Source organism: Arachis hypogaea, chromosome 3, assembly GCF_003086295.3.
Source record: "Arachis hypogaea cultivar Tifrunner chromosome 3, arahy.Tifrunner.gnm2.J5K5, whole genome shotgun sequence".
In the NCBI taxonomy this organism is placed as follows: domain Eukaryota; kingdom Viridiplantae; phylum Streptophyta; class Magnoliopsida; order Fabales; family Fabaceae; genus Arachis; species Arachis hypogaea.
Genome location: NC_092038.1, coordinates 142,364,332 through 142,379,609, shown reverse-complemented (window position 1 = coordinate 142,379,609; position 15,278 = coordinate 142,364,332). Strand labels below are relative to the sequence as shown.

Here is a 15,278-nt window from a genome sequence, read left to right as displayed (position 1 = left end):
TAAACTTTATTTTAAAGAATTTAAAACATAAGAATTTTTATATTCAAAGAAGCTTGTAGATAAATAATTTTGTATTTGATTTTTTTAATCATAAAAATATTTATCTTAAAAAAAAGTGATAAGAAATTTTTTATTGTAGGAGAAGTCAATTTTTTTAACTTCTTTATAAATACTTTAAATAAATTTTTAAAAAATCACAATTAATTTTAAAAATTATACCAAATATTAATATTATAATTTTTTTATAAGTTATAAGTAAAAAAAAAAAAAATTACTTATGAACTTATTCTGACACTTGTTAGCCATTACATAATATTAAAGATTAAACTGATTTATGAAATGAATTTGAAAAGCCAAAGAGAGAGCATAGTTTTCTTCTCCTTCGAGGAAATACATACGCTACAATTGTTCTGCAGGGTGTATTTGACAAAGCTGTGGTCGGAGTTGCATATCCTAACAGTAACAGGTACGTAATATGTGTTATCCCTCTAATTCATCTTCTGCTTACTTTATAGATTATGACGATTTGTGTTGTCGCATTGAAATGCAGAGCAGAAAGGGGAGATGAGATGGGATTCATAATGGAATTTGCGAAACACTTGATACTAAAGATGATGGAAGATCCAGAGCAAAGGGATCGGAAGTTCAGAGAGCACGTTTATGCCGTGAAAGAAAGGTGCGCCAAGACCAAGGAGATGTGGAGCATCCCTATGCGACCCTATGGCTTCTGGACCTTTGACCGCCACAACTCTCAGCTCGCTTGGGACGCCCAGATCGCCAAGGTCCCAGGCCGCATGGAGCCCTACGAGGAACTCCTCCCGTACTTCTTAGGTACTCTTCCACTCTTTTTCGGCTATCAATGATCACTTCATGTTCATCCTTATTCTTATATTAGTTTTCTCTTTTCAAATACAGGCAAATGAACTTCAAATATTTCCTTTGTGACCTTGATTTTTTAAATTGTTATTAATTAATAATTATTCAAATTTTATTTTTTAAAAATATAAAATTAATAATTATTAATTATAATTATTTAAAGTTAACTAATTAAAAATTATTTATCTATACTTTTTCTTTTGGTGATTTTGTGTGCTACGTTTGATAATATTCCTGCGCCAGTTATGGCCATATAACGTATTTAGATGAATATTTTCACTGAAATTTAGTGCCATCCATATTTTCTATCGGCTTCAAGACTTTTGAGTTTTGAGACAAGAAGCGCCCAAGGATGCCATATCATTCTCGTCATAAGAGTGTGTAGCATTTGTAAAAGGTGAAATTTAACGTAACATCGCGTGCAATTTTTTAATGTGAAATTAATAGTTAAAAATTATTGAATAATTTATTTTTTAATTAAAATATCATTTAATAATTATTAAATATAATTTTTTTTATAAAAATGACTGCATATGAATTATTATCATGCTTGTGTTTACTTGAATAGTAACTGTTGAGCTTCTACCGTTTTACCTATAGGCTATAATCAAAAGTTTATGTACTCTATGGATTGACTTAAGCTCTATCTTTTGAGTTTTTTTTCCTTTTTTTTTTTTTATTGAAAAAAGTTGATAAGATAATGTATAGGAAAAAGGATGCTCCCGTAACGCGTCTTTATGTGTAGCATTATTATTGGACGTACTAATAATTAATGAATCGATTATTTTTGAATTTTTTAACAAATTAAAATAAAACTGATTTTTTTTATAACAATAACAATAAACCTAATTTTTTTTAAGAATTTAATTGTATTTTTAAATTTTTAGGGATTTAAATGTCCGCAAAACAAAAAATCGGGGATACATTTATTTTTTTATCAAAAAATTTAAAAATATTCGATTTAGATTGTGTAATTCGATCAGATCAAATTAGGTCTAATAATTATAATGCCGATAATTAGGTTTATTATTATTGCTTTAATAAATCAATTTTATTCTGATTTATTAAAAAATAAATTATTAACCGATTTAATAAAAATATCCAATAATAATATGACACATGTAAACATCTTTAAAAACAAAGACATTTTTAATATATTTATTAGAGTGGTCTCCATAAAAAAATTATGACCTGTTCCTTCACAAAAATGGAAATATAATGTTTATTTGTTCGAATCCGTTGCAATAAACCTTTTATCGTTTAAAGAGTGATGTAATGACAAAAAGGACCCTCATGGAAGTAGTGATTTCTCGTAAATGCCTAGCTAAGAGACAAGGTTGTTGACCGTCGTTGTTGAAAAGTTATGAAGCAAATGAAATTCTTCAATTACTGGAATTGGAATTCCTGTTGGTGGTCATGTTCTCTTCTTTACATAATTGTCATGCACCTTGTTTGTTGTTTTTAGCTAATTTTCACATCATCTAAATCTCTTTGTTAGCAATTTGCTACCAGTTTCTTCTACTAATATACCTCTTCTTATATCAACAGAAAGAAAAAAGGTTAAATACGATTTTAATCTCTATGATTTTGGCTTAAAGTTAAAATCACTCAAAAAATTTTTACGTTTAAAATCATTCTTAATGTTAAATTTTGTTTCAAAATAGTCTTTTTAGACAAAAATACCCTTTCCTAATTTTTCTTGTCATCCCAATCCCTCATCTTTTCCATTCACTGCAAATTCCTAGTAAATTCAATACAAAAATTGAGAGAGCAATAAGTCTTAACTAGGGACAAGAGAGGGCAGCAACCACGGCAGAGTCGGACAAGATATGCAAAGACAGGACAAAAAGGCAAGCAGAGATGTGGTCGAAAAGGAGAGCAGAAAGGCGAGTAGACAAGCAGGTGGTGGTAGAGATGCGCTGGTAGCAGTAATATAGGAGGACAGAGACACTGGCAGCAATGACACAGGCAAGCAAAGACGCTAGCAGCAATGCATAGGCGATTGAGACATTGGTAATGACACAGGAGTTGAACAGAGCAGGAGGAGATGCGGAAAATGGAGTAACAATGCCAGCAGCGGAGATGGTGCTCAAGTTCCAAGAGGCGACCCCCTGGACGAAGCTCACAAAGGATCTGTCCCCGCAGCACAGAGGGTCATGAAAGAGATAGGTGCCATGATGTAGAAGTTCACCAAGCACATGGGAGTTCCGTTCAAGTTCAACGTCATTCACCATTCCAGCTATCTCTCTGAGTTCAATTTCGGAGAATTGAACATCAGGGATGATGAGGCGTTGGTCGTTAACTGCGTCAATGTTGAGCTAAGCGTTAAGAAGAGAGGAACATGTTCTCTGTTAGGTATAAGAACATGAATCGAGAAGATGAGGAATTGAGATGATAGGGAAAAATTGGGGAAGAATGGTGTTGGTCTAAAAGGACGATTTTGAAATAAAATTCAATGTTAGGGACGATTTTGAATGAAAAAAAATCGTTAAGGACGACTTTAATTTTTAGCCAATATTATAGGGATCAAAATCATACTTAATAAGAAATAAAAACGAACAAATCCTTTGGGCTAATTTTCCAACAAAACATATTCCATGTTTGACATGTCTAATTCTTTGAGCTTGTAATGGATCGTAGTCGAGCAAATTGATCAAACATTGCAACAAAATTTCCTTCCCAATTCCCAATATTTAAGAGTCTCAACATCATAGCATTTCATACCAATATCATCAATGAAAAAGAGAAAAACTTCCTATCGTTGGCGCCTCTTAAACTCCCTATCCCCAAATCCCAACCTCCCTCAACTTTCCCCTACCATTGGAAACAAAAAATAACCCCAACCAAGTTGGACACAAAGCAATGACAAGATTCTTAACATATCATTCAATTTTATATGTCTAAATTTCTTATATTTTCACTAACTATCCTCTTAATAATATTATGTAAAATAATTATTTTTAAATTTACATAAAAATCAAAATATTTTCAAATATTCTACAATAAAAATAAAAATAATCAGTTTTTCGTATGCCTTCACACACCAAGTTTTCGTTGTACATGGTGAATTGGTCAGAAGAAATAATACAAAAGCTCAAATACTTCTCAACTACAAAGCCGATCTCAAACTATTGTTCTGGACCATAACTGGGACCTTTTGCCACGACCCATCAAAGCAGCCCGTCAATAAGGGCCCGAAGAGGGAGGCCCATCCAAACCCAAAAAAGACAAGATTCGATCTAATATTCTTGATCCCGCAATTAACTTCGTCTATGCTAGGAAAGGGAAGAAATCACAAGATCCCCTTGAATCAAGAGATCCTTAGCAGGCACTCATAACTACTACAAATAGGGGCACAAGGCTCCCCAAAAGGTATGAACTCAACTCTAATTTCACTACACCTTATTGAATCCTCTTTGACTTGGGTATCAAAGTGTCATTGCAAATACCACCCCTCGCCAACCTACACTCAGCATTCGACGTTGGAGTTGCCAGTCCTGTTCACCCATACACCTGTTCAGGTCAACAAACGAACACCCACCATGAGGTCCTCTCCTTCATGTTCACTCAAACATAGCTTCCAAAATCTTGACCATTGATATAATTTAAGGTAAGATATAATTTTTTTCTTAAAGTTTGTTGAAAATTTTAAAAATATCCCTAAATTTTATTTTGTTTTAATTTTGTCCCAAAATTTTTTTATTTGCATCAAATATACCCCTGATGTAAGAACCGGAAATTTATTTAGCCATTCAATTAAAATAATATTTTAATTATTCGGAATAGGTTAGAAAATTTAGAAATATTAATTTAAAAATTTGAAGGTAAGATTTGGATTCAGCAAATTTTTCCGAGTGGAAAAATGTAATTTTCTGCGAAAAAATATGTACTGGTAATTTTGCCAGTAGTACGGGCTTAAGTTTGTCTGGTACTGCGTATGAGAAATAAAAACTATAGAAATACTTAGAGAAATATTTAGAATAGAAAACCAGACACTTATTTTAAGGGTTTTGGCCCGAGGTTGGGTCAAATGAACCAAAAACGATAACTAGTTGGACCGGACTAAAATTGGGCCCAAGTCCACCATATATAAAGCCTTATATGGCCATTCAGCTCATTCATCACTAATAAAGGGAGGAACCAGCTGAGATTGAAGAAGAGAGTGAAACCCGAGTTTCTACTATCCACCTCCTTCATTTGATCATATCTTGTGATTCGGAGCTCCGATTGGCGTGTCATTTGCAGATTGCAGCCATGCACTCTTCTCGTCGAGCTCTTTAATTATATTGGAATAAAGTTGGTAAAGAAACTCGAATTCCTAGCTCCATTTCTCTGTCCTATGTCAAACTCGAAAATAGCTTTTGGGTATTGAGTTTCTTTGGGATTTTGTTATTTAGGTGTAATATAGTTTGGATGAGTAGTGGGTTTCACCTCAAAATTAATTGGACAAGGTAATGTATCACTAAATCCTTGTGTTTAGTTGAATAATATGAGTCCTAGTGTTAATTTTGAGTATATTGCATGAATTAGATTGAAATTTATGTTGCTTAGAGTTACATTGGTGTTTTGGAGTACTTGGTTTTGATCTCAAGTGGTGACTGAGCATTGGTTACTTGTTGGAGACCTGAAAGTTGTGTAGGAGTTGGTATTTTGTGTTTGGGAGGGAATCGACCAAGGTATAGTTTCGATTTCCTTTAGTTAATATATAATGTTGTGTGAAACTTAGACTAGTTGTCCTTAAGATAGGTTTGAATTGTATGCATTGGTTGATTGAATATGTATGATATGTGATTTATTGGATGAGAACGTGGTATGAGCATGTTGAATGAAAAATTTATGTGTGATGATGAGATTAATAAATGATAAGAAGGATTGGGTCGAATGCCGTGACCGGGTAAGTCGATAAAATGAAATGAATGAATATGGTAAAAGTATGATTGTGACGATAATTATTATTGTGAATTATGTTTGGGTTGATGATGGTTAGAATTGTGAACTTATGAATTGTTGTTGGGATTGAATGGTTTATTGAGATGGGTCGAAATCTAATTGTTATTTGTTGAAGGTTTTAGATCGTTGGAATTTGATGGATGAGTACTTGAAAGTGTGTATAAGTGCTTAGAATTGAAATTTGGTATGTTTGAATTGAATCGGATTGAAGGTTTTGGAAATATAGGAGTTTGGTATATTTTGGTAAAAACCTATTTTTAACCAACTTCAACGGGTCACAACTTGGTTTTTAGACTCCCAAATTTTATGAAATTTATCTTAAATAAAAAATAGGCCCGTGTAGATTATGACGTTCGAAGAACGGACGGAAAATAATTTTTAATGAAAAAGTTATGCGCATTTGAAATTTATAGTTAAAAACTGAATTCTGCAGAAATTGCAGGAAATTGAGGTCATGCGTACGCATGACCCATACGTACGTATGATGGCGTTATAGGAATAAAAGGGGCTTGTGCGAGTGTTGTGCGCATACCATGTGTATACACAAAAGTAAAGTGTGCATACCATGTTGTGCGAGTGTTGCGACGCCAGCGTAAGGACGACGGTTAATCCCGTTTACGTTGAGATGTGAGGTCTGAGGCAGTGTATTTTGCTCGCATTCTTTCTGGTCACAAGAGTGTGCTCGGACACTATATCCCGTAAGAGTGTGCTAGCTAGGGCACTATATCCCAGGGCGCAATTATATATTCGTGAAAGAAAGGCGACATTCCGAGGGGATGTATCGGGTTAGCAGTTGAACCGACAAGTGATATCACGGCCAATAGGACATGTATTCATCATATGCATTCTTATGTGTTTGTTTGCTTTGTTTACTTGCATTGTGCCAACTTGTATAATATGTTTACTTGCTAATTGGATTACTTTTGGTATATGCTATTACTTGTGTTTTACTTACTTGCATCTATCTGTGTTTTCTGCTGGGATTGAGGAGGCTCAGTAGGCGGTGGCGATGGGATCGCATGGAGGATATGTTGGCGAAGACTGTGGGACAGCAGTGTTCTATAGAATAGAAAATTCATAAGTTAGATAACCCTCTTTAAAGTTTTACTATAAGTTGAATTCATTTCATATTGGTTTGAAGTTTTAGAATTGCCTTTGCCTTCGCGGAACCTGATATCTTATCTATTGGGTAATGTTACCATATTGAGACCCCCGATTTTCATACCATATGTTGTTGTTTTTCAGATGCAGATCGCAACCCACCTCGGTGAGTTTGTGGATGGTGACAAAGTGGAGGATGGCTCGAGTTTTATCTTTTGCTTTATTTTATTATAGTATCTCTCACTTTTGATTACTGTATTTTGATGCTTGAGGGGCTTTATTTCTGAAAACTTTGAGAGATAAGACGTGGCTGTTTTTATTATCAAAACTATGTTGTATCTTGTTTATCTAGTCGGCGTAAACTCTGCGGGCTGCGACTAGTTACCTTTTGAGATATATATAACTTGTTTATCTTATATTAACTACCTTGTGTATCCTGGAGCTATTTTACAAGGTTTTATATATTATGTTTTGTTTCTTTCGTGTTTATGCGCTTTAGTTATCAAGTGTGAACACTTCGCACTTTGTATCTCTGTTTTATACATCTTCAGTCTTTTTTTCCTTTATCAGACTTCTAGTCTTAATATTTCTTGTTTGTATACTATTGTATGGAGTTTTAGAACTATCGTGACGCTTTGTCGTCCTTTGCTTTATAGTTAGAAGTAAAGCTTGGGGGGATAGGGTGTTACACCTGACAACTAATTTTTTAAAAAAATTAGGACTAATCCAACAAAAATATATGATAAATATGTTTGATTTGCTTGTGTTAAAGGTTGTTCTTGTGAAGTTATTCCTGAATTGGTAATAAATTCTTTTGAAAAATTAGTCGTTATAAATAAATTTGATGCAAAATAAAACTTAGGAGTATTTTTGAAACTTTTAACAAATTTTAAGGACAAAAAATATACTTTATCCTATAATTTATGTTATATCTCAATGGTAGAGACGAACGATTAGGGGTGGAAACAGGTTAAGTCAGGGCACTACACCCTTAACAGACCAGGTTTCATCATTAACAGGCTAAGTCTGTAATGTATTTAACTGATCTGAACTGCCTTGTAGCCTGTTATAGACTTTATTTTAAGTACTAAATCTAGCTTGTTATTGAATTTGGTCTTACTTGAAGCTTGGTAAAATGTTTGATATATATAATTTTTTACTAAAATAAAAAATATTTTAAAAAAATTAATTTTCTTTTAAAAAAATATTTATATACAATATACTAAATTCAATCATTATAATAATATCTAAATTTTTAAATTATTTAAAATATGAAAAAGTATTTATAATAAAATATAACAAATTTAACATTTTTAATAACTATTTTAATTATAAAAATTATATTTGTATTTATTTATATTTTAACAAACTCAGACACACAGGCCTATTAGATTATTTTATAAATTTGGTCCTGATCTATTAACAAAATTAAACTTTTAAATTAACTTGAATTATTTAGAATTATTTTATAACAGATCAAGCCAAAATTCAGGCCAAATTGCAAGCCCTGATAGACTGCCTAACCTATTTCCAACCCTACTAACGGTATATCACATTTCTCTAGCTCACCTATATCCTACTAGACTAAACTCCTCCATATTCCTGGTACATTGACAACTGAAAAGTCCACCCATTAAAGATAAACCAACATATTTCGTGTGTGCCAATGCCCACTCCACACTAAATTCTAACCTAACTTAAACCTGTGTTACTCAAAGCTCTACCAACTTTTTTAATAAAGAAAAAAGCCCCAAAAACCCTTGAATTGAGCACACCAGTTGTTAAGCTCCGTCTCTTACATCATATTAAACTCTAGAGAGTAAAAAGTAAAAACAACGGAGATGAGACGTTATATATTTGTTCGAGGCCACTCAATCATATCCATAATGGCATTTATGAATAGTAATTTAAAAGTTGCAGGAAATGGTGACGGAGTCACCCAAGTCCTAGTATCCTGCATCTATTAAGCAAATATTTATGCAAGAACAGCACGGAACAAGCATCACCATTTATCGCACCAACTGACACCGTCACATTAACTTCTACATAATTGCTGAGACTTGAGAGCTAGCTACATGGGTCTTTTAACTCGACCCATTTCTTACATTTCCATTCACACCCCAACCCCGTACATACCCACTTTAATTAAACCCCACAAGGATACCATACCATAACATTAATCTAAAGTAGACTTTCTTAAAACACAAGTACATACTAGCTAAATTACTCAGATTGTGCTATCTGTCCAGTAATGACACCTCCATCTCCATTCTCATTGACATTCGCTTCTCCTTCTCCCTGTTTAAATGCCTTGGCTATCTCATCAATTGGAACCAAAGGCAAATACTGAAAAACACCATAACCCTTAGCAGTCATGTCCTCAACCACATGATTGTAGCTTTCCAACCAGTGTGCAGCAGTGGGAACAGCCATCTCTGCCACTGCATGGAACAGTTGATAGTGGTTTAGACCGTTCCACAATTTAACTGAGCCAGTTAGCACAATGTGTTTGGACTCCTCAGCAACATAATGTGCAGCTGCTTTTGCTCCTCCGGATTGAGCCTCACTCACAACCTTCTCTGCTTTCTGTGTCACTTCCTCAATCAACCCCTTTGCTTGCCTTGCTACCTGCTTCACTAATGGAGGTGCATGCTCCTCGAATTTCTGGCTAGCTTCATCCACCTGCCACAATCATAATGCCCCACATTCATAATTAGTTCTCCAACTCCCAATTCACTAACAATGAATAGAATTCCAAGCATGCAAACAGGTTTCATCAGTATCATACACTAACTGAACAACATGAGTTAATCTCATTTCTAAGAGGCCAGTTAATCTGACACACAAAATTCGACATTGCTATATACTACTAGTAGTAGCAATGTTTTCAGAAGGGAAAAAAAATACTCTGGATGCATGCGTAGAGATAATCATGCGTTTGTTTTTTTTTAATAATAATAAAAAAAGAAAAAGAAAAAGAATCGTGCTGTTAATAGAAAGAATGCTTTGGAGGAAGTGGAAGTTGCAAGACGGTTGTAATCGACCAAACTTTGTGGAGCTGCAAAACGAACAGATCTTGATCTGAATTCACACATAGCAGCTACAGAAATCAATAAACAAAATAAATCATTCGTAAATGCATAATATAGACCTAAAAGAATTGAAAAATTAAGAGAGACCTTATTATCGACAAAAACAAGGAGATCGTCAGGTACATCCCTGAATTTGTTGTATACGGGGCCGAGAACGGCGGAAACAGTCCCTTCAACCGCTCCAACGGCAGATCTGAGAGGGCCAGAGTTATGCTTGGCGTATTGATAGAGATTTGAGACGCAAACAAAGGCTTGAATCGCTGCAATCCTCACAAAGCCAAGATGCTTGAGCTCTTTCTCACTCTTCCTCTCAACCTCACTCTGCGCGAATTCACAAACTTAATTAATTACTCCAAATTTGTGAATCAAGGCCAAATAAAATTAATTAAACAGAGAGACTGTTAGTACTGCACAAACCTGGTTGGTGCCCATCTTTTTCTGTGCTTCGCAAATTTCTCTTCTTTCACTCGTTACTAGTACAATGCGAGCAAGGCTGCGGACTCTTGCATTTATATATAGATGCAAAGGGAAATGAAAATTAAATAAAACGGAAATAAAATCAACCTAAGTAATTTTTTTTATTATTATTTCTTAAAATTTGTTCGGGAGAATTTTTATAAAAAGAATTAATAATTTTTTTAGAAGTATTTTTGAAAAATAAAAATAATTTTATATAAAAAATATTTTTATTTAACCATTATATATAATAATATAAAAATATTTTTATTTATTTATTAGGTTAACAATATTTTTAAATAAAAATATTTTAAAAAATATAAATAATAGTTTTTTTTAAATTATTTTTTATTTTTTTAGTATTTTTATTACTAAAATTTTGTTAAACAAGTACGTTAAAAGATAAAAAAAAAATATTAAAAACAATTTTTTACTAACAACTTAATAACATCCAAACAAATTTTTAACATATTTTAAAATTAGAAGTGAGTCAAATTAACTTGAATTTGTCTTATTAACAGCTTAATAAGCTAAATTTATGAGATGGGGAGTCAAGTTTAAGCCTAGATTTTAGTTTATATATTAAATGAGCCGATATCGAGACTAATATAATAATAAAAGTTATTTTTATATATAATTTTGATAGAAGACGTAAATTATATTTATTAATAAATAGATAATATATAAGATTGATAGTTTTTATATATAAGTTATAATTTATTTATATAAATTTATAGATCATGTTTTTGTTTGTTGAGCCAATTCGTGAGTTTTTGGTGAGTCAAATTTGAGTTTAACAAATAGGTTCGATTGTTAATGAATTGAGCTGTGAGTTGAGCTCAATTTTTGTTACTCAAATTTGAGCTTAGGGCTTGTTTGGGTGAGCTTCTAAGAAAAGATCTTTTTTCGAGTTATAATTTTCGTTACTTTTACTACTAAAAATTTGCCAAACACGTTAAAAAATAAAAAAAGATCTTTTTTCATTGAAAAAAGATCTTTTTTTAACAAAATAATGACGCCCAAACATGCACTTAGTCTCACTCGACTTAACTCGGCTCAATTTCAGTCCTAAAATATTTTTCAACTCGACAGTTTAAAGATTAATTGACCATAATTTTTATTTAATGACTTGTCGCTTGTCCTGCATATATAAAACAAGATTCAAACCTTCAATATTTACTTAAGCTAAAAAAATGAACTAATTATACTATCAATCCAATCTAATTTAAGAAGTATAAGTTTTTTCCCCTCTAAATTAGTTATTTTAATAAAACTAAACATTAATAAATTAGTTTCTAACTAAATAAAAAGAACAATTAGTCTCTAGTATTTTTTCAATATAACACATTAATTTTTAATTTTAATTTTTTAATATAAAATGAGTATAGGTGAAAATTTTAAATTGTTTTGTTTTCTAGGGATTAATTCATATAATATTTTAAATTATTAGAGAAATTTTTTTTTGTTAAGAACTGATTTCTCTAAAATAAAAATTATTAAAAACCAACTTAAAATGTTACTCACATCCAATCGCCATATACAAAAATGACAAAAATTAATTTTAAAAAAATGACATCGATTAATTTATTAATAACATTCTTACTTTAATTATGAAAATTAGGGTAATCTACATAGATAAATTGAATGAGAAAAAATTATACAGATATCCTAAATTAAATTTAGTTACATGCATATTTCATTTGACTCATTATGTAAATCGAATCAAATAAATTTAATTTACATTAAAAAAATACACTTTTAAAACTTGATTCAATTTATCTTGTTTATGTTGTACTAGTAGTAAATCGAATTAACTTTATTCGATTTACTAGTATTATTACTATAAAATATATACATAGTAAATCGAATAAGCTTGATTCGATTTATTACTACTACATATTATTGACATTTCTTAATTTTAAGTTAATATTTATTAACTTTAAAATATAAATGTTAATAAGAAAATACTTTTATTTGGATTCAAATAAAATATTAAAAAAATCAAAACGAACAAAAATAAAAATTAGAATTTTATATTTTATTTCAAATTCTAAAAAATTATATTTTTACAAACTTATAAATTTAAAATAGAATAACAAATTATTTTTAAAAATTCGTTAAAAATCATCATTTGGCTCAATATCTAAATAATCATTACTGGAACTTTTGATGTTAAAAAAATTATTATAAAATATAGCTTTCCAATAACCATTTGATTGTGACTGTTTATCGCCTATACAGTCATTAAAAAAATATTGCAGAGAGATGATGATCATTTGATTGGGACATCATTTTGATGATCATGTAGGAGGTAAATAGTATCAATCAAATAGTTATCATTCACGGAAGACTGATGAGGGTCAAGTCATACAAGTTACGACACACATAATCATTTTTCGTCATCCTTTACTGGAAATTTTTATAGAAGGACTCGTGCATCTAATGAGAAAAAAAGATAAGAGACAGATTGTCATTTTTCCGTCATTAAAGTGTGTATTTCTAAATTTGTGACTCTTATATATCAAATTTGTAAAATTCTAAAGGGAGAAAGTCAAGAACAAAGGTGTTCATGGATCAAATTAGAATCGTATATCCGCGGTGTTTATTCGAATTTAATTCAAAAGTTGTGGATATTGATCCGATTTGCATACTAATAGGATCGGATTGTGAATTTCAGGTTGGTATCCATATACATGTGGATTCGCATAAAATAAATAAATAAATAAATAAATATTCTTTTATATTTTATTTCAATTAATAATTATCATATATGTTATATTATTTTATTTTTATTATTTCAAAAAAAGTATGTTTTTTATTATTTTAAAAGTAAACATATCTAAAAGAATGAAAAATAAATTGTATTGATATTTTTTAATAAAAATAAGCTTTCTAAAGTATTTTTATGTTTTGCAGATATATCTGATATCCGATTGATCCGCAATCGAATCAGATCGGATATGAGTTTAAAAAACACATATATTGGATCCGATCTAATTCGATGGTTTTAGTGCGGATCGAATTGAGATTTTGGCCATCTAATCCAGGCCGCGTTTATCCCTAGTCAAGAAGATGAACAAAAACTCAAAAATGTTTTCGCGTAAAAATGCGGATCTAACAATTGATATATTGTATATGGTCCCATTATATATCTAAGCGTTTTTATCAACTAAGTTTAATAAAGTTGATCCAAACTCAACAAAAATCACTCACATAACGTGTGCGTGAATCACACATTTCTTCTTTTTTGCGTTCTTTCTTCTTCTTCATGTGTTTTCTCATATCATCTTTCTTTTGTTCTTGTTGCGGTTGTATTTTTTTTCCTTCTCCTCTTCTTCCTCTTTCTATTTATTGTAACATTTTTTTTGGTTCAATTTTTTTTATTCTTGTTAAGAAGGTGAAACAAAAAGAAGAAAATAAAAAAGAAAATGAAGAATAAGATGATAAAAAAGAAGAGGATGGAGAGTTTTGAATTATGCAAAAAAAACAAGCTGAAATTTTTTTACTGCGCCACAAATTTTTTTAATTGACACCAACATTTCTTAACTATGACACAGGTTCTTGTTAAGAGGGTGAAATAAGAAATATTTTAAAAATGTAAAACAAGATGATGATGATGAGGAGGAGGAGAAGGGAAGGGGGTTTTAATTTTCACAAAGTTTATTAGAAATAGTATCGAAATTTTTTAACTGTAACACAGAAAGTTTCTTAATTTTGATAACGAAATTTTTTAACCGTGACATAGATTCTTGTTAATAGAGTAAAATAAGAAGAATTATGAGAATGTAAAACAAGAAGAAAAAGAAAAAAATGATGATGAAGAAGAAGAGGGAGATGAAGAAAAATTTTGAATTGTGCAGAATTTTTTAGAAAAATATCACTAAAACTTTTTGCATATGACACATAAATTTTTTTTAAGTAATTTTTCTTATCATGTAACTAATTGAGTGGTATTGAATTCATATAGATATAAGGTATTTAGTCATTCTTGTGTTATTTGTAACAAATTGTTATATTCTTTTAAATAATATATTTGAATATATTGTATTAGTTGAGTGAGTTAATATTTTGAAAATAGAATTTTTTAAAAAAAGTTTGTGTTATTTATAAAAAATTTATGTGTTATTTTCAATAGATTTTTTGTATTATTAATCTAAAATTTTTATGTCATTTTTGTTATCGCTAAAATGTTTGTGTGATATTGAACTAAGAAGAAGATAATGATAATGATAGTGATAATAATGGGATAAAAAAGGAGGAGGAGAAAAAAAAAAAGAAAAAATTAAACAAGAAAAGAAGATTGTGAAAAAATAAAGAAGAAGAAGAAAGAAGAGGAGGACTAAGATAAGAAAAAAAAATAGAAAAAAAGAGAAAGAAGTGGTAGAAAAAAAAAACGTAGTAGTAATAGTAATAATAATAATAATAATAAAAAAGAAGGTGGTAGAAGATGAGGATGAAGAAGAGAAATGTGAACGAGAATATAAATATGCTTATATAAATTTGACTTAGTTAAACTTAGTTAAAAGAAATTTGATTGTCTAGTATCTTTATATTATATATTAGAGTGATTAATGAATACCCATTTCGATATTTGATAATTTTTTCGAAGTATTACGATTGAGGCCTCCAACAAAAAAAATACTCATTTCAGCCTTTAATATTTAACTTCATGGGATGAGTTAGTCTCTTTGTGAATGATTTTTCTCTAAAATATATTTATGTAATACATTTATTATTAATATATTCTTCATTTAATTTTTGTAAGTAAAAATAATTTAAAAATTTAATATCTCTTAGTTTTAC

General features: G+C 30.6%; 2 protein-coding genes across 2 annotated transcripts; one reads left to right on the top strand and one right to left on the bottom strand.

The window, feature by feature from the left end:
• The first annotated feature begins 345 nt into the window (after positions 1-345).
• LOC140182494 (uncharacterized) lies at positions 346-7,327 on the top strand. Its single transcript, XM_072229044.1, has 3 exons — positions 346-466; positions 551-831; positions 7,072-7,327. Exons 2-3 carry the CDS (start codon positions 570-572, stop codon positions 7,095-7,097), a joined length of 288 nt encoding a protein of 95 aa, XP_072085145.1. The 5' UTR covers positions 346-466; positions 551-569; the 3' UTR covers positions 7,098-7,327.
• Positions 7,328-8,901: 1,574 nt separating this feature from the next.
• Positions 8,902-10,563, bottom strand: LOC112734851 (REF/SRPP-like protein At1g67360). The gene is made up of 3 exons (XM_025784342.2): positions 10,437-10,563; positions 10,107-10,340; positions 8,902-9,609 (listed from the first exon to the last, which is right to left on the bottom strand). The coding sequence occupies exons 1-3, from the start codon at positions 10,449-10,451 to the stop codon at positions 9,151-9,153; spliced, it is 708 nt and encodes a 235-aa protein (XP_025640127.1). The 5' UTR covers positions 10,452-10,563; the 3' UTR covers positions 8,902-9,150.
• Between the last annotated feature and the right edge of the window lie 4,715 nt (positions 10,564-15,278).

Coding starts and splice junctions, on each gene's coding strand:
- LOC140182494 (XM_072229044.1), top strand. CDS start 570: ATGGGATTCATAATGGAATTTGCGAAACACTTGATACTAAAGATGATG. Junction 832..7,071: donor ACTCCTCCCGTACTTCTTAG/GTACTCTTCCAC, acceptor GTTGTTTTTCAG/ATGCAGATCGCAACCCACCT.
- LOC112734851 (XM_025784342.2), bottom strand. Junction 9,610..10,106: donor TTGTTTTTGTCGATAATAAG/GTCTCTCTTAAT, acceptor TGATTGTGGCAG/GTGGATGAAGCTAGCCAGAA.